The 22538-nt window shown below is 42.7% G+C and overlaps 2 protein-coding genes across 7 annotated transcripts in view; one reads left to right on the top strand and one right to left on the bottom strand.

Annotated features, from left to right (window-relative positions):
- Positions 1–19402, bottom strand: part of rmdn3 (regulator of microtubule dynamics 3) — a 47277-nt gene extending 27875 nt beyond the window's left edge. For 3 of the 4 annotated variants that reach the window (XR_007041680.1, XM_047387120.1, XM_047387119.1), the window contains exons 1-3: positions 18815–19402; positions 14990–15179; positions 14633–14773 (exon numbers count right to left, since the gene is read on the bottom strand). Coding sequence is in view for 3 of the 4 variants with exons in the window: in XM_047387120.1 (XP_047243076.1) it covers positions 14633–14773; positions 14990–15179; positions 18815–19013 (530 nt within the window). In the remaining variant the exon portion in view is untranslated. Of the gene's footprint in view, positions 1–14632; positions 14774–14989; positions 15180–18810 lie in introns of all 4 variants that reach the window. The other variant, XM_047387121.1, reaches the window with a different exon arrangement.
- Positions 19403–21009: 1607 nt separating this feature from the next.
- The window catches only part of LOC124882053, a 42042-nt gene continuing 40513 nt past the window's right edge, over positions 21010–22538 (top strand). Inside the window, exons 1-3 of one of the 3 annotated variants that reach the window (XM_047388179.1) lie at positions 21010–21847; positions 22042–22128; positions 22389–22509. In XM_047388179.1, the coding sequence (XP_047244135.1) occupies positions 21811–21847; positions 22042–22128; positions 22389–22509 (245 nt within the window). In that variant the 5' untranslated portion in view covers positions 21010–21810. Of the gene's footprint in view, positions 21848–22041; positions 22129–22388; positions 22531–22538 lie in introns of those variants that run through there. The other 2 variants (XM_047388178.1, XM_047388181.1) reach the window with 2 other exon arrangements.

Genomic DNA, 22538 nt, shown 5'->3' with positions numbered 1-22538 from the left:
TTTCCTGTAGTATGTGTGTGTTCAATAAAAGAACGGTGCAGGGGAGAGAAGAACATATGTGTTCCTGACTACGCAGATGCAGCATCTCTTCCCCGGCCGGGTGAATCAGCTTCAACCTCTTGTCCGTGTTTTGTTTTCTTAGACATTTAAGTTTAGTTTTCTCGTGCAGAATTAAGATGCTTTGACCAAATAAACGAACACGCAGGAGTTTAGAAGGACAACTCCAACAACTTAGTGACCCCGACGTGATTTGGGAAAAGCGAGGACTTTCGGCTAAATCAGAACTTCACCAAAAGACGTCTGACACCGGGGTACCACTGCACTTCTTACAAGGTAAGCAGAAACCTGTTTAAAACGAACTCTGCACTTTTGGCATTGTCGATAGGCCTAAATTCTTGGTGTCAGATGTCTGAGTAAGTGAAATGTTCTGCTAAATTTAAAATGTGTAGACCAGTGTGTTAAGATAATATAAAAGAGGTCAAGTAAAGTAAAGTGAGAAAATAAGGTTTGAGGCCTGTAGTTTGAAGATTCTACAAATTCTGTTTAAGTGAGAAAATAAGGTTTGAGGCCTGTAGTACAGTTTTCTTGAGGTTTGAAAGAAGGTTGTTCATTGTATTCTGGAGTCAGAAAGCTAAGAACGGGCAAAAACACAAAGATTTGAATGCTGTGTTTTATTCGAGTTCTGTCTCAATAAAACCCGATTACAGATGTGATAATTCATAAAACACATAGTCTGAAGTCCCGTGAAGCTATAAGTTACTGTGAACAGTTTGTATGAATCTGTAAGACCAGTAACAGTGAGAGCATGACTGTGCGTTATAAAGTCGTGCGTTAGAAGACAACAGTGGATTGGGGAGGCATGGTAACTCCTCTCCCTGAAGATTCCTGAAGACGTGTGGGAAACTGACCTTCAGCAAAAGAATGTATGAGAAAACTGAGAAGGGCTGCACAACAAATGTAAAATGTATATTTCCTGTAGTATGTGTGTGTTCAATAAAAGAACGGTGCAGGGGAGAGAAGAACAGATGTGTTCCTGACTACGCAGACGCAGCATCTCTTCCCCGGCCGGGTGAATCAGCTTCAACCTCTTGTCCGTGTTTTGTTTTCTTAGACATTTAAGTTTCGTTTTTCTCGTGCAGAATTAAGATGCTTTGACCAAATAAACGAATACGCAGGAGTTTAGAAGGACAACTCCAACAAGGGTAATCGAACTTTTTATGTGGCCAATGTCTGTCCATTTTGTCTGTTTTTGTGAAATGATTGTCTGTTTCATGTTATAGAAAAAATTAGGGTATATGTGGCAGGATACATTTAATTTCAATTGTCTTCTGATATGAAACTAATTGGAATTTTGAGTTTTTAGGTCTGGAGAAGCAGTCCTGACCATGGACCGCCTGCTTGAAAGGTAAAAACATTTTAAACTATCTGACGCTCAGTGTTATTTATTAAATAAGGGCATCACAATAATAATTACAGACTACAAGAGCAGGTCTGATCCTCAACAGTTGCATAATAATATTAGGTCAGTTCTTTATGATAACACAAAAGGAAGTGCTAGAAAGGGACAATCTCTTCCCTCAAAACATGATTTTAACTGATGGTTTGACTTTTTCCAGTCAGGTTCAGAATGATCAAATTAGACCCAAATTTAACACAAGATGAAATTCATCTCAACAGAATTACTGGACTGGACTGTGTGGAGATATATTATGTGTGTGCATTAACTATTATTATGTTCATAACCAGTGTGTTATAAAATGTATAACCTGTGTGTGAGTATAAGACATTGTGGCCTGCAGAAGTGTTGTTGCACAAACTTGGCCTTGAGTGTGAAGTAGAGAAATAATGAAGAATGGTGGGAAAAGAATGTGGGAGGATTAACTAGCCAAGTACTCCCTTCTTATTTCAGCAGACTCCCTTCTCCAGGTGCAGGACAATAGCTGTCCAAATATGGTAAGCCGGAAGAGTCTGTATGAAATCATATGTATGAAAAAAACTGTAAACAGGGGCTGTTCATTTTCATGTGTGTTTCAATAAAAGCAATGGCCCCAGGGAGAAGCTCTGAAGTCGTCTCGGTGTGTGTTGTGTTACCACATGCGAGAGCTTCCCCTGGCCAGGTATTTGAATAACATACAGCTGTCTCCGTGTGATTTATTATAATGTCTTGTGAATTCTTTCAGCTTAGGTGAATAAACGAACACGCAGAAGACCCCTTGGTGGGGTGCTTCAACAATTTGGTGACCTCCGACGTGATTCACGGCTGACTTAGGGAATTTGGACAAACAGAGAGTGTGACAGATGAACCTATGACATCCAGGGCGCCCATATGTCATCAAAAGGTAGGCAGTACCTGTTGTATCAAATTCTGCCGATTGGATTTATGTATAGGCTAAATTATTTACCAGGGTGTCAGTGGTTCTGATTTGTTATTACTCTGTAAAACTGTTAAAGACTGTGCATTAACTGAATGTGTTAAAATGGAGTCAGATATGAAAAGCTGAGATGAGACCAGGGGTGCAGTCCGCCTGGGTCAAAGGTCAAAAAGGTTGAAGTCCTTTTATTGCTGAGCGTGGCTGCTCAACTCATTAATTGACGAATTAATGAGATAAAGCTGGGTACAGTCCCGTGTCTTGGCGAAACACAAAGTATTGACAGGTCAAGGGCCTGAGAAATGTCTGATTTTTGTCAATCAGGGCATAAAAGTCTGATTTTTGTCAATCAGTGAGCAGAAATGTCTGATTTTTGTCAATCAGTGAGCAGAAATTTCTGATTTTTGTCAATCAGTGAGCAGAAATGTCTGATTTTTGTCAATCAGGGCATAAAAGTCTGATTTTTGTCAATCAGTGAGCAGAAATGTCTGATTTTTGTCAATCAGGTCATAAAAGTCTGATTTTTGTCAATCAGTGAGCAGAAATGTCTGATTTTTGTCAATCAGGTCATAAAAGTCTGATTGTTGTCAATCAGTGAGCAGAAATGTCTGATTTTTGTCAATCAGTGAGCAGAAATGTCTGATTTTTGTCAATCAGGTCATAAAAGTTTGATTGTTGTCAATCAGTGAGCAGAAATGTCTGATTTTTGTCAATCAGTGAGCAGAAATGTCTGATTTTTGTCAATCAGGTCATAAAAGTCTGATTGTTGTCAATCAGTGAGCAGAAATGTCTGATTTTTGTCAATCAGTGAGCAGAAATGTCTGATTTTTGTCAATCAGGTCATAAAAGTCTGATTGTTGTCAATCAGTGAGCAGAAATGTCTGATTTTTGTCAATCAGTGAGCAGAAATGTCTGATTTTTGTCAATCAGGTCATAAAAGTCTGATTGTTGTCAATCAGTGAGCAGAAATGTCTGATTTTTGTCAATCAGTGAGCAGAAATGTCTGATTTTTGTCAATCAGGGCATAAAAGTCTGATTTTTGTCAATCAGTGAGCAGAAACCTCTGATTTTTGTTAATCAGGGTGCAGAATATCTTGTTTGGTTTTGTTTTTGGCTTCTTGCAGCTGCGGTTTAAGGGAGCTGATTCTGTGAACCCCTAATGCTCAGAAATTTTACAAAGGGGTTAAAAGTCTCCATCTAGTGGCCACACGGAGGAATTACACAACTGACTGAGTGCAGTCAGTCTTAAGTCTTTGAACATACGTTCTGAATTAAAAATGCGGTTGGATTTTTTATTATTTGAGCGAAAATAAAATGCATTTATTGAATATAGGGTGAAGTGGCTTGTGGTGGATTGTTTCTGCATATTTATGCATTTTCTGTGTGTGAGTGTCTAAGAGTGCAGTTGAATTGAGCAAGTCCAAGCTGGAATGTGTGTGCATGACTGAACTAGATAATAATTTGGGTTAAATTAACAGTCGACTGCTAGGGATAATTGTCTGTGTGGCGGATTATAGAATAAACGTGAATATTAAGTGTTTTTTGCTGATGTTAAACGGGAGTGACTGTGGGAAACACCTGACTGCGTATGTGTGTGACTGGGACAGATCAGCAGAGGCTGGTTTGCCATTGCAGAATAAATGCACTGTGTTGTTCACAAAAATAATACATTCATAAGCGGATTTTGTGCGCATATTGTGAAAAATTGATTGAACATTTGTTCCGTAGGATTTTAAACAACATGGAAGGTAAATTTCCGGACACGACATCACGGGTGGATTTAGAAACACAATTAAATAACATACAAACACTGGTTCTCCAAACCAGGGGTACAGACGACGCGGACAAGATCAAAGATAAAATCGAAAAAAAGGTAAGACTGATGGAATGAATTTGACGGACAAGTGCGATTTAGGTGATTGGTTTAGAAAGAAACTGAACACAGCGAAGAAAAACACACAGGAAGCACAAGGTAAGTTGAATGAAGCTACTGTTTGGTCCAAAGGTAAGTACCGGACAAACGTAGATAAATTGGACAAAGAACAACGTTTTTGGGCAGACATTCTTTTGATTTACCAGGGCGGAATTCACACAATGCAGCGGAAAAAACCCAGAGAAGGAGACGAGAAGGAGGTGTCAAAATCAGCCCAGGGGAGGTGTTCAGACACACCTCCACCATATAGACCCTCCTCCTCATGCAGCTCCCTCACTGATGCACCCACACCGCCCCCTGGTGGATTGTACCCCATATTGGAAGTAGAAAATGGAACCCTGGTGGTGCATGGATTAGATATTCCAAAAGAGGTGAACGAATCTGTCAGTGGAACTTCTGGATTATCTATGCGAGCATCTGATGGGTCATTTCAGGATGCAGAAAAAGCAGCCTTTCAAGACAGAGAGGTAAGAGAAAGACAAGAACAAAATCAAAGGAGCCTGAGCAAAACAAATCCTTTTCGCTCACCCCCCACAACAATCAAGTCTAAATTCAGAGACTGGGGCACGGGGGCCATGCTCTGGCTTACAAGGACCGGGGACTGATCCGGGAGGTTCAGTGGCTTTAATGCTAAATGGATCCTGGAGGCCAGATAGGGTTTTGTGTCCTAATCCTTTTCTCACACCCACACCTTGTTACACCTCTAACCCAGCTGCTGAGGTGCAGGTAAGCAGGCACAGCATGCCACAGGAAACTGGAGAAGACAGAGCAGGTACGCAGCAAAACCATCCTGTTGACGGATTCCCAATACACTGTAACACAGTTGGACAGTTAATGGAACATTTACCCCGCAAAGCTTCAGCTAAACCAGAAGGCTTTAGTTATGCCCCAAAAACCAATTACCCCCTTTTACAGCAACAAGGCTCTGGAGCCCCCAGTAGGTATAAATCTTTCTCTCTGGGCGACATTACAGCTCTCTGTGACAAGTTGCCCCCCATCTCAGAAGGAGCAGCAGTCTGGCTCCAGACTTTAGACACCTTGACGGCAGGCACCATTGGGAGATTATAGAGCAGTGGCAGGACGTTGCATGCCACACCACACATGTAGAAAGATTGAGACTGCTGCTTTTACATCAAGAGCCCCGGATTCTGACCTCTTCACCCAGCATGTCCACTGGCTAGGGGATGCATTGAGACAAGCCTACCCTGTAACCAGGGGGCGCACCATCCCTAAGTTTGAATGGGACCCTAAAATTAACCCCAGGGAATACCTGGACCAGTGTAAATCCGTGTGGCAAACTCAGACAGGAACTAATCCGGCTAATGAGGGGGCACAACGGGACTGGTTCAGAGATGCTGTCCTTAAAGGACTACCACCACAGATAAAAGCAAGCATGGAGGACAATCCGGACATGGCGGGAGCGAATGCTGGAACTTGGGATTGCCATCTGATACACCACCTGTCCAAAATAAGAGAGGAACATAAGAAAGATGAGGAGGAACTTAAAACTCTGCAGACCCAATTGTTAAAAATGCAGTTAGCTGAAGCCAAGCAAAAAGCAGGAGACAAGAAGAAGGACAATAAAACCCCACAAATAATGTATAAAGCTGCGGTTTCTCAGGGTCCCCAGCCTCCTCCCTTTCCTGGTCATCCGGACACGATTGCACCGAGGTCTGCAAACTCGGGTCCTTATCCTGCCCAACCAGGCCGGTTCAGGGGCAGGGGCGGGCCAAGGGGCCGTGGATTCCGTGGAGGACCACCAAGGCGATGGGGGGGTGCTGACGTTTGCTACAACTGTGAGGAGCAGGGTCATTGGAGCCGACACTGTCCATACAACCCTGAGGCATATGGTCGTGGATATGGGCCCAGAGGAGGCCCAGGGCGATGCCCGTATCGAGGACGGGGTGGCAGCCGAAATTGGAATTTCTGACACAATAGAGGGCCTGTGGAACGCTGGGGTGGTGGAACCGGCTGACGGCTCCTCTTGGAACACACCCATCTTACCAGTAGAAAAGAAGGGCACTGGGAAAAGGAGAATGGCCCACGACTTGAGAGCAGTAAATGCAGCACTGTCCACTCCCACAGTCCCAGTGCCTAATCCATACATTGCTCTCACTAACCTTAACCCTGACCATACATGGTTCACCTGCATCGATTTGGCAAACGCTTTCTTCTGCCTGCCTCTAGCTGAGGAGTGCAGAGATATTTTTGCATTCACATAAGTCAAACAGGTACCACTACACTCGTTTGCCGCAGGGTTTTGCTCTATCACCAGGACTTTTTAATCAGGTCCTTAAGGAATCCCTCCAAGACTGTCCCCTTTCCCCAAACACCACATTGACCCAATACGTGGATGACATTCTTTTGGCAACACCCACTGTTTCTGAATGCTTGGAGGTCACGGCTGTGGTACTCTCACACCTAGCAAAAGCTGGGTACAAGGTCAGCAAAGCCAAACTGCAAATTTTCCGGAAACAGGTGGATTTCTTAGGCAGGGTGATCTCCCAGCCTGGGACAGGAATGTCCCCTTCACATCAATCTGCTGTCCTTTCTCATCCAAAACCGGTGCGGGTGAAAGACATGCTTTCCTTCTTGGGACGCACCGGATACAGTAGGTCCTACATTCCAGGATACACTGACCTGACTGGCCCACTCCGCGACTTAGTGAAGAAACAGGGCATGCGCAATTTGAGGGCACCTCTAGAATGGACAACAGAAGCAGAGGAAGCCTTTATTGCTCTTAAAACCAGCCTTTCACAAGCTGCTAACTTGGCACATCCAGACTACACATTGCCCTTTCACATGGATGTTTCTGTAACAGCACATACTGCGAATGGAGTGCTGTTCCAGAAAAAAGGGGGAGTAAGAACAGTGCTAATGTACATTAGCGTGATGCTTGACAACATGGAACAAAGACACCATGAATGTACCAAACATGCAGCAGGGCTGGCAAAAATCATCCAAAAAACAGCCCACGTAGTGATGGGACATCCACTACATATTCTAACATCACATGGAGTAGTGGCATTTGTCAATTCCAAAACTTTCACACTCACCATTGAGACAACAGAGATTGAGTAAGGTGCTGGAGGCGCCAAATATCATCTACAGCCATGAAGGGATCAACATGGCAGACAGAATGACAGAAGGAGAGCCCCACGTATGCGCTAAAAAAGTTGAGGTAAGTGAGAAAATCAGACCAGACCTACAAGGAGTACCACTGACAGAAGCAAGTAACCTGTACACAGATGGCTGTTGTTTTAGACATGACACAGAGGGTCTGAAAGCAGCCTATGCAGTGGTGGAAGACACAGGAACGAACTTTGTGACTCTTAAGGCAGAAGGGCTGACAGACACCCAATCAGCACAGAGAGCAGAGGTGCTAGCAGTAATAGCAGCCCTAGAACTAGGGGAAGGACAAAAAGTGAACATCTACACAGACTCAGCTTATGTCACGGGAGCAGCGCACGTGGAACTAAAGCAATGGATGAGAACAGGGTTTAGAACAGCAGGACAAAAACCCATTAAACATGAGCAAGAAATGAGAAGATTAGCTGAGGCCCTACTACTTCCCCAATAAGTAGCGGTCATAAAATGCAAAGGACATGATAACGGCTACACCAGGGTGGCTCAAGGAAATCAAGCTGCAGACCAAGCAGCCAAAACCAAAGTTGGATATCTGCCCATACACATCTTGATGAACTCTGAAGTCGAATGGACACCAGAACCGACTCTGGAGGAGGTGATTAGACTGCAAAAGGGGGCCTCACCGGAAGAGAAATCAGTCTGGAAGGCAAGAGGGGGAAGAAAAGGCCAGGATGAACTATGGAGAAGTCCAGACGGACGTCCCATCCTACCCCCAGGACTAACCACAGCAGCGCTGGAAGAAGCACATGGACTGGGACATGCAGGAACTGCACAAATGAGGAAGAATCTTGAGCACTGGTGGCATCCATACATGAAACAGAAGGTAGGTCATTGGATAAGCTCGTGTAGCACCTGCCACAAATTCAATGTGAGACCCACTCTGAAGCCCGCACCACGTAAGTTCCCTGTGGACCCGGTAGCAGGTAAGGAAATCATCATAGACTACACAGACATGACTGAAAGAGTGAATGGGTTCAGATATCTTTTGGTGTGTGTGGATGCGTTCACCGGTTGGCCAGAGGCCTGGCCAGCAAAAAAAGAAGACAGCAAAACAGTGGTGAAGTGTCTGATTAATCACTACATCCCCAGGCAAGGTTTTCCTGCAAAAATCAGGTCAGACAATGGCACACATTTCAAAAATGAAGAACTTAGAGAGGTTGAAAAGTTCCTGGGACTGAGACATTCCTTTGGAACAGTGTACCACCCCCAATCTCAAGGGAAGGTGGAAAGGATGAACCAGACAATCAAAACTAAATTGGCTAAAATCTGTGCACAGACCAAAATAAATTGGGTCACAGCATTACCTTTAGCCTTGATGTCAGTAAGAAGCTCAGTGAGCCAGAGACATGGGTTGACGCCCCATGAACTGCAGACTGGAAGACCTTTTCCAGGCCCAAAAACCAGGTTACCTTTTCTGACTGAATGTGAACAATCTATGTCTCACCGTGATTACTATAGATCTCTCCACAGCTTGGTTGCAGCATTCTCAAAACAGGTGGCCGCCCAACCATCCGAGGCTCGAGCCACCACTTCAGACGCGGAGTGGATCTTTCTGAAAGTCATCAAACGGAAGTGGTCAGAGCCCAGGTGGACGAGTCCATTCCAGGTCACAGAGAGAACCTCACATGCGGTGAGGGTCAAGGGCAAAGGAGACACGTGGTATCATTGGAGCCAGTGTGCAGCAGCAGAGGCACCACAGAGATCGCTGCCAGAGGTCCAGCAGAACCTGAGGGACAACACCAGCACACCAGAAGATCTTTCTCACCCAATTCAAGGGGCAGAATAATCCCCTAGGGTGAGAAAGCGTTCATTTACACCTAAAGGTTAGTCTACACCTTAGGTGCACCGTTAAATCAGTGGTCCCACCAAATAGGGGCAGAATAATCCCCTGGTGAGACCACTTAACTCCAGGTCAGTCTACACCTGTGAGTGAAGACCAGGACATCACACAGTTTTCCTCTCTTTCACTGGTGGTCGTAGCTGCTCTCCCACCGAGAACTGAACTGAACACTCTGAACTTAAAAAAAAAAAAATTATAATAAAAAGGTCTTTTGTGTTTCACCATATTGTTAATCCTCATCTTCCTTTGCAGGTACCTTTGAAAAGTATGGGAGGTCAAAATCTAGGACCCACACCCCTTAAGGGTTGGGTCATGGTAGGTATTGGTGTTTTAGCATTCTTCACTGTTACATTGATTTTTGGATTGTTTTGTGAACTTCCTTTCCAGACATGCTCCAGTCATCACAGGATCAATAAAAGACAATCCAAACCCCAGGGTTCAGATAAATGCCTCCAGGCGTTTGGGGGAATAGAATTAAATTACACTTTCGGCGCGACCACAACTTTCCAATTTGATCTCTGCGACGTCATCAATTGTAGTTTTTACCAAATCTCAGGCAGCGCATGGTTGACGAGGCTCCACTATTACCTATGCGCTAATGCTGAACTCTCCACACACTGTGAGCCCACAAGTACAGACACACCCACCCCTTTGTGCGGTAGGGGGTGGAGAAATACTATATATTACAGCAGACCAGGGAATACCGATATTTTTAAACCTGACCCGACACCTAAACTTGAAGCGCTAAACATTTCTCTGATACGTGGTAGTTTACCGAATACCGCCTCAAACGGCCCACAGCCATTTCTTTTAACACTTAAAGCCTTGACACATAACCTCCTTGGAACACACAACCCCTATTTCATGTTTGGTCTTCGGCGAGGATGGAACACACAAAATCCGGAAGGCATCATCAAGATAAATTTCATAAACCACCCCAATCAGTCAGAGTCAGACAAGGGGAGGATAACAATAGACTACAACACCTTAAAACCCATAGAAATTATCCAGATGGCCAAGGGATATACTGAAGATAACCTCTGGCTCCAATGGATAGCTCAGACTGCCAAAGAACAAAGTAAATCAGATTGTGTAGCATGCGCGGCTGCAAGACCACATTTAACTACTGAACCTGCGCCTCTGTATCCAGAGGACACGTGGGGTTACAATTGCATGATACAACTAACTAATGAGGCCACAGCAGCTGACTGCGCCACACTAGCCAGCATTTTTCCTCCCATCCCAAATAACACTAAAACAGGACCATTTACCCCTCTATGGAGAAATGGCACATACACTTGTTTTGACTTCACTTCCACAAAACCACAGGTAAATGTAGGACAAATTCCTCGCGATTGGTGTAACGTCACGGTGCCAGGCTCAGTTATAGGTCCCTGGGCAAGATCAGGACTCTACTATTATTGTGGAGGACATCGGCTATTAACTAGGATTCAAAATAATACTATTGGAAGGTGTGCCATGGTTAGGTTGCAGGCACCTCTCCTTCTATTAGGTAAAGACTTTAAGTATCTTCCCTCGAAACATGCACAAAGCACGGCTCTCACTAGGCGACGGCGTAGACATGTCATGAAGCGGAGCACAAACGCATTTGACCCGACCGTAGGCTCGCCCACCTACATTGACGCAATTGGAGTCCCCCGAGGCGTACCCAATGAGTATAAATTGGCGGATCAAATCTCTGCAGGTTTTGAAAATATTCCAATAATTGCAGCCTTTTTTCCGGTGACCCCAAATAAAAACGTAGACCGCATCAACTACATCCATTATAATGTCTTACGTCTAGCTAACCTAACCAGGGATGCAGTAGAAGGCCTGTCTGAACAGTTGGCACCAACCTCCCTTATGGCTGTGCAAAACCGAATGGCATTAGATATGTTGTTAGCAGAAAAAGGGGGCGTTTGCGCGATGTTCGGGGATATGTGTTGTACTTTTATTCCCAACAACACTGCACCTGATGGTTCAGTCTCAAAAGCTTTAGAAGGGTTAAAAACACTTTCGGCGACCATGCATGAGCACTCAGGACTAGACAATCCGTTAGAAGACTGGATGACGGGCATGTTTGGACACTGGAAAGGGTTGATTATGTCATTGTTTATATCCATTGCTGTTTTCGTAGCTATTATGGTTACCTGTGGATGTTGCTGCGTACCATGTATAAGATCTTTAATTGTTCGCTTTATTACTACAACCATTGAAGGGAAAACCGCAACTCCTCCTTCCCATATGATGCCTTTCCTGGCGGTTGATGCTAATGAGGAGGAGGACGAAAAGTAACACGTAAGAGTAAGTCACAGGGCTAATACGTTTTTGAGGGCTAAAACTTTTTGAGTGATAATACTTTCTGAGTGCTAATATGTTTTTGTGTGCTAAAACTTGTCTGACATGTATTACTTTCTAGGGTGCAAATACTTTTGACAGTGTGAATTCTTTTTGTAGGGTACTAAATGATTACTGTCTAGGGAACAGAAGGATGGTAGAATATTATATTGGCAAAATTTGATAGACTATAGAATAAAGCACGGATCGACACCCTCCAGTTAGAGGGGTCACGACTCCCAGTCAAGATTTATAAGGTTGTAAGCATCCTTGGGACTACAAAGGCCCGACAGGCAATAGTCCCTGGGCACATGGCATGGCATTGGAGGCAGGGTAAAAAAGCATGATGACAAACATTTCCTTCTGCTCCACAGGTTGTAATGATTGTTAAAATCTTTTATTTAGCATCTCCAAGTAGTGGTGAAGTCACATAGGTGACTTCAAAAGGGGGAAATTGTGGAGATATATTATGTGTGTGCATTAACTATTATTATGTTCATAACCAGTGTGTTATAAAATGTATAACCTGTGTGTGAGTATAAGACATTGTGGTCTGCAGAAGTGTTGTTGCACAAACTTGGCCTTGAGTGTGAAGTAGAGAAATAATGAAGAATGGTGGGAAAAGAATGCGGGAGGATTAACTAGCCAAGTACTCCCTTCTCATTTCAGCAGACTCCCTTCTCCAGGTGCAGGACAATAGCTGTCCAAATATGGTAAGCCGGAAGAGTCTGTATGAAATCATATGTATGAAAAAAACTGTAAACAGGGGCTGTTCATTTTCATGTGTGTTTCAATAAAAGCAATGGCCCCAGGGAGAAGCTCTGAAGTCGTCTCGGTGTGTGGTCAGATCACATTACAGAGAGCTTCCCCTGGCCAGGTAATTGAATGATATACAGATGTCTCCGTGTGATTTATTATAATGTCTTGTGAATTCTTTCAGCTTAGGTGAATAAACGAACACGCAGAAGACCCCTTGGTGGGGTGCTTCAACAACTGAAATGGAGAAAACTTGAATTAACTGAAACAAACTTTAGTTACTTGAAATAAATACAAAGTGTAATTTATAGCTGACTGAAACTGTACAGTGTGTTTATAAAACTGAGTAAGACAAACTAAGATTATAAGACGTAACATGCCCTTCATTTCTGTGTTCATCAATTTCATTAAGCCTTCTAAACAGATGAGAAGTGAGTTTTTTCCACAGGGCTCAGTTACAGTTAAATGTCATTGAACCAGATTTTAAAAAACGGTATCTATGGTTCAGATTTAATACTTACATTAACAATTTAATGAACACAATACTCTGACCCTTTTTGATGCCTACACTACACATAAAAGAGACCAATCAAGGTATGGAAAGAGATTAAAATAACCACTAGAACTAATGAAATTAGCACAAATTAGAAGAATAGCAACTAATAAAAACTAGTGACCCAATTCTTGAATATAATAAGGACTTACTGCATTAGAAAATATAGATAGATCTAAATAAAGCTAGATTAGAACAGATCATTCAGAGCCGTTATAATCTTGGTGACAAATACCACAAAAATTGCTATGGAACCAGATGATTACAAGAGAGCAGCTTTATTTATGGCCAAACAGAAACATTTGCTGGGAAGATCCAATGTCCTTCGACCTGATTTTGACTTTATTTAAGCCTAACTATCATGACACCATACCAGTAATGACAGGTCTTATTAACATCTTGGATGGCGCATATTATGTATGGAAAGAAATAAAAGGTATAATTGGCAGCAATGACAACTGATTATTTCAAGGGTAACCCCTTGAGATGCACCATCTCATTTTTGACAGGGTCCTCACGGAACAGGAAGGTAAACAACAGTAATACGACGTTCTCAAGGACCCACAAACACACACTCTCACAACCACATAGTCACACACTCTCACGACCACCACCATAGCAACTGCATGGCACATAGACTTCACATCAAGACACAAAATGAGACAACATACAGATGCAGAGTTCCTGTGCATATCTCTGTGATGATTAAGTCCAGAATAAACGAACCTTTATTCTTACTGAAAGCAAGAAAAAGATGTTTTAAAATAAAGTAAGTAAAGACAGCTTAGATCTATGAATAACAGTAATACAGCAAGTAAGTGAGCTAAAGTATTCAAGCTGATGAAGCTTTAAACCGAAATGCAAACTGTCAAAATCTTTCCTTATTCTTGATGTAAAACACAAAAAGATAACTGATTAGTATTTCTCAGGCCATATTGTGAGTTAAATTGGATTAAGTACTTCTAAATACAGAGTATTTCAAAGTTTGAGGGGATGAAGACTAGTTTCTGTGGCATGGCCATAAATAACATCAGTGTGTTCTAGGATTGGCAGCACCAGTTGTGGAAAACTGGTGCTGCCAAATAACATGGGCAAAATAACATGGATCAATAAAGGAAAAATCTCCTACGGGTTCCCATTATAATGATAACAGTCCCCATTATTATCCACATTTCTGCATCACAGCCTATGTCCCAAAGCTCGATACAAATCTGAAAACAAATAGCATCAACAAGCCTGTTTGTTAATAATTAACAGACAAGTTCTGATGATTTTAATGAAAAGGGAAAAAAAACCTGATTGTTCTGTAACTGACCAGTCAGGGCTGATGTATTCAATGGAAACCTGATTGATTGCTTGACTGAATGATTTACTAAGTGGGGGAAGAGGAAAACAATGAGTAGAAATTAAGATTACAGCCACTTCTTCAACATGTCAGCGGAACCTGTGTCCTGGTTGTACTATGATGACAGACAGAAAGAATTAGAATTTGTGTTTGGAATTAAAACACGTGGAGTGGCCAGGTCTCTGAAAACAGACGCTGTGGTGGTTTTTGTACTGGAGTATTTGCACCTGGTTGAAAATCATGAATGGAACATTGTGCTGTTTGAATAAAGACACAGTTTTACTGTGAGAAAAATAATCTGATAAATATGCTGAAAGCCTAATGGGTGTACTGCAGGGAAGTGAGGACATACCCTCCTTCACTGGTCTCTTCATTAGTGCTGGCCATATCCTGGCTGGCAGTAAAGTAGATAGAACTGGAGCTGGTTGAGTCAGTGCGCGCTCTGTTGACATGACGCCGATGACGGACCCTTTGACTATCCTCCACTCCTTTTCTAAATGTGTAAGAGAAATAACAGCAGCCACACAAGCCTGTTTCACAGTGGAGTACATGACACTCAGCAGAATATCACATTTTTAAAGTGTACATCTGGGCCGGGCTGCCAAACAGAATATCAGTTTCTCTGGAAACTTGACACAGTGAAAAAACGTTTTCCTTCACTGTACAGTTATCAAGAGAGTTAGGATGGTTGGTTCTTGATTCTACTTACTTGACATCCTGAATGATTTGCAGGGCGATGTCCTGCAGCCCCCCCCTGAGCTCAGCCACCTCTGAGCGCAGCGAGGCCACACAGCTCAGCACTTGGTCTAGCTGGTTCCTAAGGACCAGCTGCTGCTCTGGCGACAGCCCCTGTGACACTGCCTCCACTGCTGCCAAGGCCTGCTGCTGGGCCTCCATCTCTGGAGAAGGACACAGATTTATTTTACACTTCCTCTCACTGTCTCTGCACTTTAGACAATATGTTAACCCTAACCTTTGTAATTTGCCCAAAATAACACACGTTTAGGTTGCTGAGGCATAACGTTCACAACATTCATTTTTAACACACCCAAAGTGACTCCATCATCTGAAACATAATATTTAAAGCATTCTCAACATCTTCAGCTATCTTGATATCGAAACTCAAAAGAAAGTTATGGTGTTGTAAGCATGCTTTCCTGGAAATACAGTACATGCTGGAAAACATTGGAGAGAAAATCCAAAAGACATGAAAGATGTACAGCTAAAAAGCTGAAAAAGACTAAATGATTGAGCTGGAAGGACCTGGAAGATTCTCCAAGTAACAGGTAAAGAGCGAACTCAGGAGAACCTTTCAGGTAGACTAAGATTGTGTCAGAGTTATGGTTCTGGGAACTGCTGCTTAAACATGCCAAAGAGAGACCAAGGGAAAAAGAAAACTTGAAATACAGAAAAGTCAATATTGGCAGAAAGCCTTTTCACTGGTCAGCATCAACCTGTTCCCAAAGGCCTGACACAGCCTTCTGCTCAGTTTCTGCTCCCAACCCTACAGGTTCTACTGGACCTTGAGAACAGACTAGGTGTAGTGTAACATTCAGGGGTTACATTATCATCTTGAAGATGAATAAAACAAAGGAGATGATTGTAGATTTTAAGGGAAACAGGAATAGGTCCAACACTATTTCCATCATGGGAGAAGAAGTGGAGGTGGTGGAGGAGTATAAATATCTCGGTGTTCATCTGGACAACAGACTGGAGTGGAGATGCAACTGTAAAGCTGTCTATAAGAAGGGACAGAGCAGACTGTACTTCCTGAGAAAGCTTAGGGCCTTTGGTGTTTGCAGCAAGATGCTGCATATCACTGACTGAGCTTTTACTGTAACTAATTATATGTTCTCTCTTTCATTCTCTAAACTTGAAAACTGGCTCAGAATTTATCTGTTTTTTCTTCCTAGATGAAACCACTAAAGGAGCTACATCCATTAACATTTACTTTTCCTTCCCATAGAAAGTACTCCGGGATCAGTGCTTCTGTGTTCTTTTTCATTCTCTGCTCTGTTCTCTCCAACCCCCAGTCGGTCGTGGCAGATGGCCGCTCACACTGAGCCTGGTTCTGCTGGAGGTTTCTTACTGTTAAAAGGGAGTTTTTACCCTCTACTGTCGCTACATGCATGCTCAGTATGAGGGATTGCTGCAAAGTCAACGCCAGTGACTGTCCACTGTCTCTATATGCTCATCCAGGAGGAGTGAATGCTGCAAGTCACTGACTGGATGCAATCTGCTGGGTTTCCTTAGATAGAAAAACTTTTTAACCAATTTGAATAAATAACTGAATCTGACTGAACTGTTCAATGGTTACAATTAATTGGAAAGTACAGGGGTTGGACAATGAAACTGAAACACCTGGTTTTAGACCACAATCATTTATTAGTATGGTGTAGGGCCTCCTTTTGCGGCCAATACAGCATCAATTCATCTTGGGAATGACATATACAAGTCCTCCACAGTGGTCAGAGGGATTTTAAGCCATTCTTCTTGCAGGATAGTGGCCAGGTCACTACGTGATACTGGTGGAGGAAAACGTTTCCTGACTCGCTCCTCCAAAACACCACAAAGTGGCTCAATAATATTTAGATCTGGTGACTGTGCAGGCCATGGGAGATGTTCAACTTCACTTTCATGTTCATCAAACCAATCTTTCACCAGTCTTGCTGTGTATATTGGTGCATTGTCATCCTGATACACGGCACCGCCTTCAGGATACAATGTTTGAACCATTGGATGCACATGGTCCTCAAGAATGGTTCGGTAGTCCTTGGCAGTGACACGCCCATCTAGCACAAGTATTGGGCCAAGGGAATGCCATGATATGGCAGCCCAAACCATCACTGATCCACCCCCATGCTTCACTCTGGACATGCAACAGTCTGGGTGGTACGCTTCTTTGGGGCTTCTCCACACCGTAACTCTCCTGGATGTGGGGAAAACAGTAAAGGTGGACTCATCAGAGAACAATACATGTTTCACATTGTCCACAGCCCAAGATTTGCGATCCTTGCACCATTGAAACCGACGTTTGGCATTGGCATGAGTGACCAAAGGTTTGGCTATAGCAGCCCGGCCGTGTATATTGACCCTGTGGAGCTTCTGACGGACAGTTCTGGTGGAAACAGAAGAGTTGAGGTGCACATTTAATTCTGCCGTGATTTGGGCAGCCATGGTTTTATGTTTTTTGGATACAATCCGGGTTAGCACCCGAACATCCCTTTCAGACAGCTTCCTCTTGCGTCCACAGTTAATCCTGTTGGATGTGGTTCGTCCTTCTTGGTGGTATGCTGACATTACCGTGGATACCGTGGCTCTTGCTACATCACAAAGACTTGTTGTCTTGGTCACAGATGCGCCAGCAAGACGTGCACCAACAACTCTGGTATGTCACCCATAATGTTGTGTGCATTTCAATATTTTGAGCAAAACTGTGCTCTTACCCTGCTAATTGAACAACACTCTCCAATTATTCTTACCTCTGCCTTCCTCCCTCCCTGTTGGATGGAGTAAGGGGGAGTCAGGTTTAGCCTAAACTCAGTTATGGTTGAGGTGCAAACACACCCTCCATTTCTGCTACCTGTATGACCCCTTCTCTTTTCCAATGGTTATAATCAGTCTGACAGAGAGAGGTACCCCCAATCCTTGTGGTTTTTAGTATAACAATGGCCACCAGTGGGCTCTACATGGACAAACTTTATCAGTGTATTATTTTACTTAGTACCCCTACACATAGCCCATTCTAAAATGGCCAAACTCTAGCACTCAGTAGTTTAATCTAACCTCCCCAACAACCCCGCACCATTCCAAACCCTTTGTGAAGTGCCTTGAGACGACATGTGTTGTGAATTGGTGCTATATAAATAAAACTGAATTGAATTGCAGAGTGTGATCTCTTCTGCCATCATCTGCTGGGGTAGCAGCATCAGAGCCAGGGACCTAAAAAAGCTCAACAAGCTGATAAAGAAGGCTGGCTCTGTTCTGGGGACTCCTCTGGAGATCATTGTACAAAGAAGGATTCTTCATAAAATGAAGAACATTATGGAGAACCCTGAGCATCCTCTTCATGAGACTGTCCTACAACAACAACAGTGTCTTCAGTCAGAGGCTTCTTCAGATGTGCTGTAAGACGGAGTGCTACAGGAGATCCTTCCTGTACACAGCCATCAGCATCTACAACAACTCTTTGAAGAAACCTTCATAATGAGCTACAACATTTAATTTCCCTTTTGGATTAATAAAGTATTTTTGAATTTAATTAAATTATATGTACCTAAATGCAATCGTTTCATTATATATTTGTAAAATACATTAAATAATAAATTACTTGCAACTTTTCTTGTTTCTTGATGTTGTGACCTGATGATTAACTTAGCGATCAGCGGTAAAGCAGGGCTTTAGGACAAAACTACCTCTCGAAATACTTAGTTGCTAATATAGTCACACAAAAACGGCCTTAAAAAAACTTGTAGAGTTTAGAAGCAAACATGTCATCATCTAAACAGCAGGGGGCAGTGTGAAACTAACCTACCCTGAGCATCCAGTGGCTCTTGGAAAAGCGCAGCTCCATCCGCCTGTTCAACCAGCCTTTGAGCTGGCTGGCCTCTCGATCCCAGCTTCTGAGATCTTCTGCTACGCTCTCTGAAAATTATAAAGCCAATCAATCCCAAACTGGCAGCAGCTCCGAGAGCGAGTCCGATTAACCCGTTCCTTCCGAGCGAAATGATCATTTCTTCGCATTCGCAAGTTTAGTACAAGCCCTAGTTATTCCTACCGACGGTGCGTCATTATTTTGGTTTTAACAAAACTGAGCGACGGAGACTCTAACCAAATAGCGCTAACGCTGACCTGTGTTCAGCCACCTGTTCCCCGGCCTAAGCTCCCTTTAGCAACTACGCTGTTACCCGGACCGCAGCAAGCAAATTGGTCCAGTATTCACTGGCCAGTTTCTCAACATTTTATTCAGAATATATCGATCAGTATTTCGAAAGCACTCATTGAGATGTAGTAACTGCCATTTATTTTTTTCAGGCAAGATGAAGACGACAGTTTGTGATATTCTGGATCACCTAACCAGCTCCGCCCTCCAGCGCTGAGGAAATCGCTTCCGGTTGTGATTTCAAAATAAAAAACATGAAACTTAAAAGTGGGATTCATTTTCGGTGGATTTCAAAATATCGGCACTTAATTTAAAAGTAAAAATGCTAAAGTAAAATCCTTCTATAGTGCCGCTTTGGGCTCCTAAAATTATAATTTGTGCTGCTTTTAGTTTAAAGATATTATGTAAAATTCTAAGGCTAATTGTTTCCCCTCCCTTTACACGTTACTCAAATCACATAAAAATGCTGTACCTAACTCAATCTTTAGCAGCAGAAGCCAGCACAGCAGTTTCACTAAATGTAACTAATGCAAGGGGTTATAAGCTTTTATTAACATCTTTAAGAGGATGGCACCACAAGCTCAAGCATCTGCCACACAATCCAGCACTAATGTTGCATAAATATTTGGCACCACTTCACACAGGCTGGTAGTGGGTTGATTCTCTTAACAGTTTCATGTTGTTTCCAGAGTCTCCAAACAACAGGTTTGAGGTCTTAGGGTCCTCTTTAGAAATTTAACGATATAATGATATAACAGTAAAGCATATTTATGGCATAAATCAAATAAAAACATTAGGTGTTGATGGTTATGTGTTGCCATTTTATGCTAGCTTATTTTACTTACTAGAAATACTCAATCACACATCTGTTCCCACTGTTACTTTGTGAGTACAAAGCTCAGAACATCTCCCACTTCTTCACCCACTTCTCTATAGAAATACAAGGCAGTGGGTGCATTCCTTAGCTGTCAGTCACCAAATCACTGCCCTCTTAGATCGAGGCGACGAGGTCAGAGATAACCTGTTAGAGCAATCTGAGTTCATTACATCTTTAACTGCTGACAGAGTAAATATGCAATAATAAACCAGCCGGTTTATAACCACATTCTGGTTAATAAAAACCCCCAAAATTGATCATATTCTGCAGATTCATTAGCTTTATTATAAAGTAAGTTTGTAATAAAAAAAAAACAGAACTAATTGAAACGGTGCATTGCACCAAACATTTAAGCTGTGCAGTTCAAACTTTGGCATGTTTATCCAGCTGCTGAGACCCTTAGAAAGACATTTAAATTTGAGGTCGAAAATTGAAGATTTTGTCTGAAAAATCCTGAAAGAACTGAAGATCTATTTTCATGTCCTGCCAGTAACCTTGCAGGTCTAAAACAAAACTCATGGATGGAACATAATTAGAACTGATGCTCCGTCTTTTAAAATTGTCCAAAGTTAGGTCTACGTAAATGTCTTTCATCTACCAGGAGAAAGCTGTTTGATTTTATTAGTTAAACACAATAACATAAATGTAAATAGCATAATTTATGGCTCTGAAAAGTATAACAATTTAAAATGATGTATACACCAAATTTTTAAGCTCCTTTTCAGTTGTCAGAATAAAATGAGTATCAATAAAAGCAAAGTCATCATTTTCCTCTTTTTGTCTTGTTTCCACACAAAGGAATAAACGAAATCTGGCCTGTTTAAGAGCGCTGGAGCAGGTTTGGTGTTTCTCAGCTGAGCTGACGGTTTCCTGTGAAGTCAAAGTTATTCAAGTTAAATAAGATAAACAAACGGTGACAAAGATATGTTGTCAGACCAGTTCAATGGAATACCAGAAAGAAGGGATTTATTATTATAAAGGATGTCATTTACACACAAAGTAATTTGACAGGCTGCTTAGAGGACTCGGAGAAGAAACACATTTCATCTAATGATGTACAGTGGTTCTCAGAAGAGTGGACAACCCTTTTAATATTCAGAGGTTTTGTGATGAAACTACAATTTAAAATCTTTATCAACACATAATGTGACATTTACCCTCTACAATTCAACTGAAAAACTAACAACTGTTTAAAAATCATAAAAAACTGAAATAACCCTGTTGCATACATGTGCTTAAAACTTTGTTGAAGCTCTGCTTGATATCATTTCAGTATTCAGTCTGCTTTGGTAGGAGTATCAGCATGTCACATGTTGATTTGGTGAGATTTACCACTCTACCCTGTCTCTTTTAAGAAGTGTGGTGTAGTATGTTTTGAGTTCTTGTTCCATCTCCTACTTCTCTGTGGACTTGGGTGCCCTCTGAGTCTGTAGCTGCTCCTTGGGCTCTTTTTTTCCAGGGGACAGGGGTCAACAAAAGTCCCCTTAGTTATCTTTACCACAGGTGGTACAACCAAGTATCCTGACACTTCCAGCTAACACATGGCCCGCCCCTCTGAGCGTTTCCTCCGCCTTCCCTGGTTTAACAGAAAAGCGAGCATCGCTCACTCAGCAGCTGGAAGATGGCGGCGAGAGGAGAACCGAGTCGCCCCAGTTGGCCGTGATCGGTAAAGTAAACGAACTGCGTGTTTTGTGGGGTCCATGAAGACAGCAGATTGTGTTCCAGACCAGAATCAGGCGCGTAGAGATAAAACGTGACTGAGGATATCAACATGAGCCGTCACGCAGCAAGTAGGCTACGACAGACAGGTATTGTGTGTCTGCACACACACTGAAGGCGTGGCACGTTTCAAAGCTTCATTTTTCAAACCTTCCAGTTGTTTGCAAAGCATGTGTGAAATGTGCTGGCCCGGGTTCTCCGCTGCTCATATAACCGAGGCTGCTAGAAAGTCTGGTCCGGCACGTTTCCGATAGAATTCCTAACTTGCCACCAAACTTCGCAGGCATTCAGAAGCCGGTGCAGGAGTGTGACCCATCTCCCCCGCTGCCCTCAGACCATGTGCTCGGTTCCGGAGCTGTGTTGTTCCCTGGTATTTCTGTTTTTTTTTTACTTCTGACCTTTCCACCTGGATTTTTACATGAAGTAATCAGAATAGGGTTGATATTAGCCTGATTCGGCAGGTGTTTAAATCTGAAAGGCTCACTTAAAGTAAGATCTTAAGTAAAGGATGCCTTTACCAGCCATAAAACTTAAGTTTTAGAAAGATGCTGTCAGATTGATTATAGTTATCTGGTACAGCTGCCTGTTTTTTGGAATCCGGAAAGTTGAAACGTTCTCTGCTTTGTTCAGGTGTGTTCGACCAGCATGGCTGCCCTCTGGTAATATTCCCAGTGGATGGTCAGGACAAGCTTTTGAAACTCAGCAAAGCAGAAGTTGTGGACTTCATAAATTACTTTCATGCCCTGCTCAAGTATGCTGTGTTCAGAACAGGGTAAATGT

Source organism: Girardinichthys multiradiatus, chromosome 15, assembly GCF_021462225.1.
Source record: "Girardinichthys multiradiatus isolate DD_20200921_A chromosome 15, DD_fGirMul_XY1, whole genome shotgun sequence".
NCBI lineage: Eukaryota > Metazoa > Chordata > Actinopteri > Cyprinodontiformes > Goodeidae > Girardinichthys > Girardinichthys multiradiatus.
Note: the sequence above shows the minus strand (reverse complement) of the source record. Positions and strands in the feature narration are given on the sequence as shown.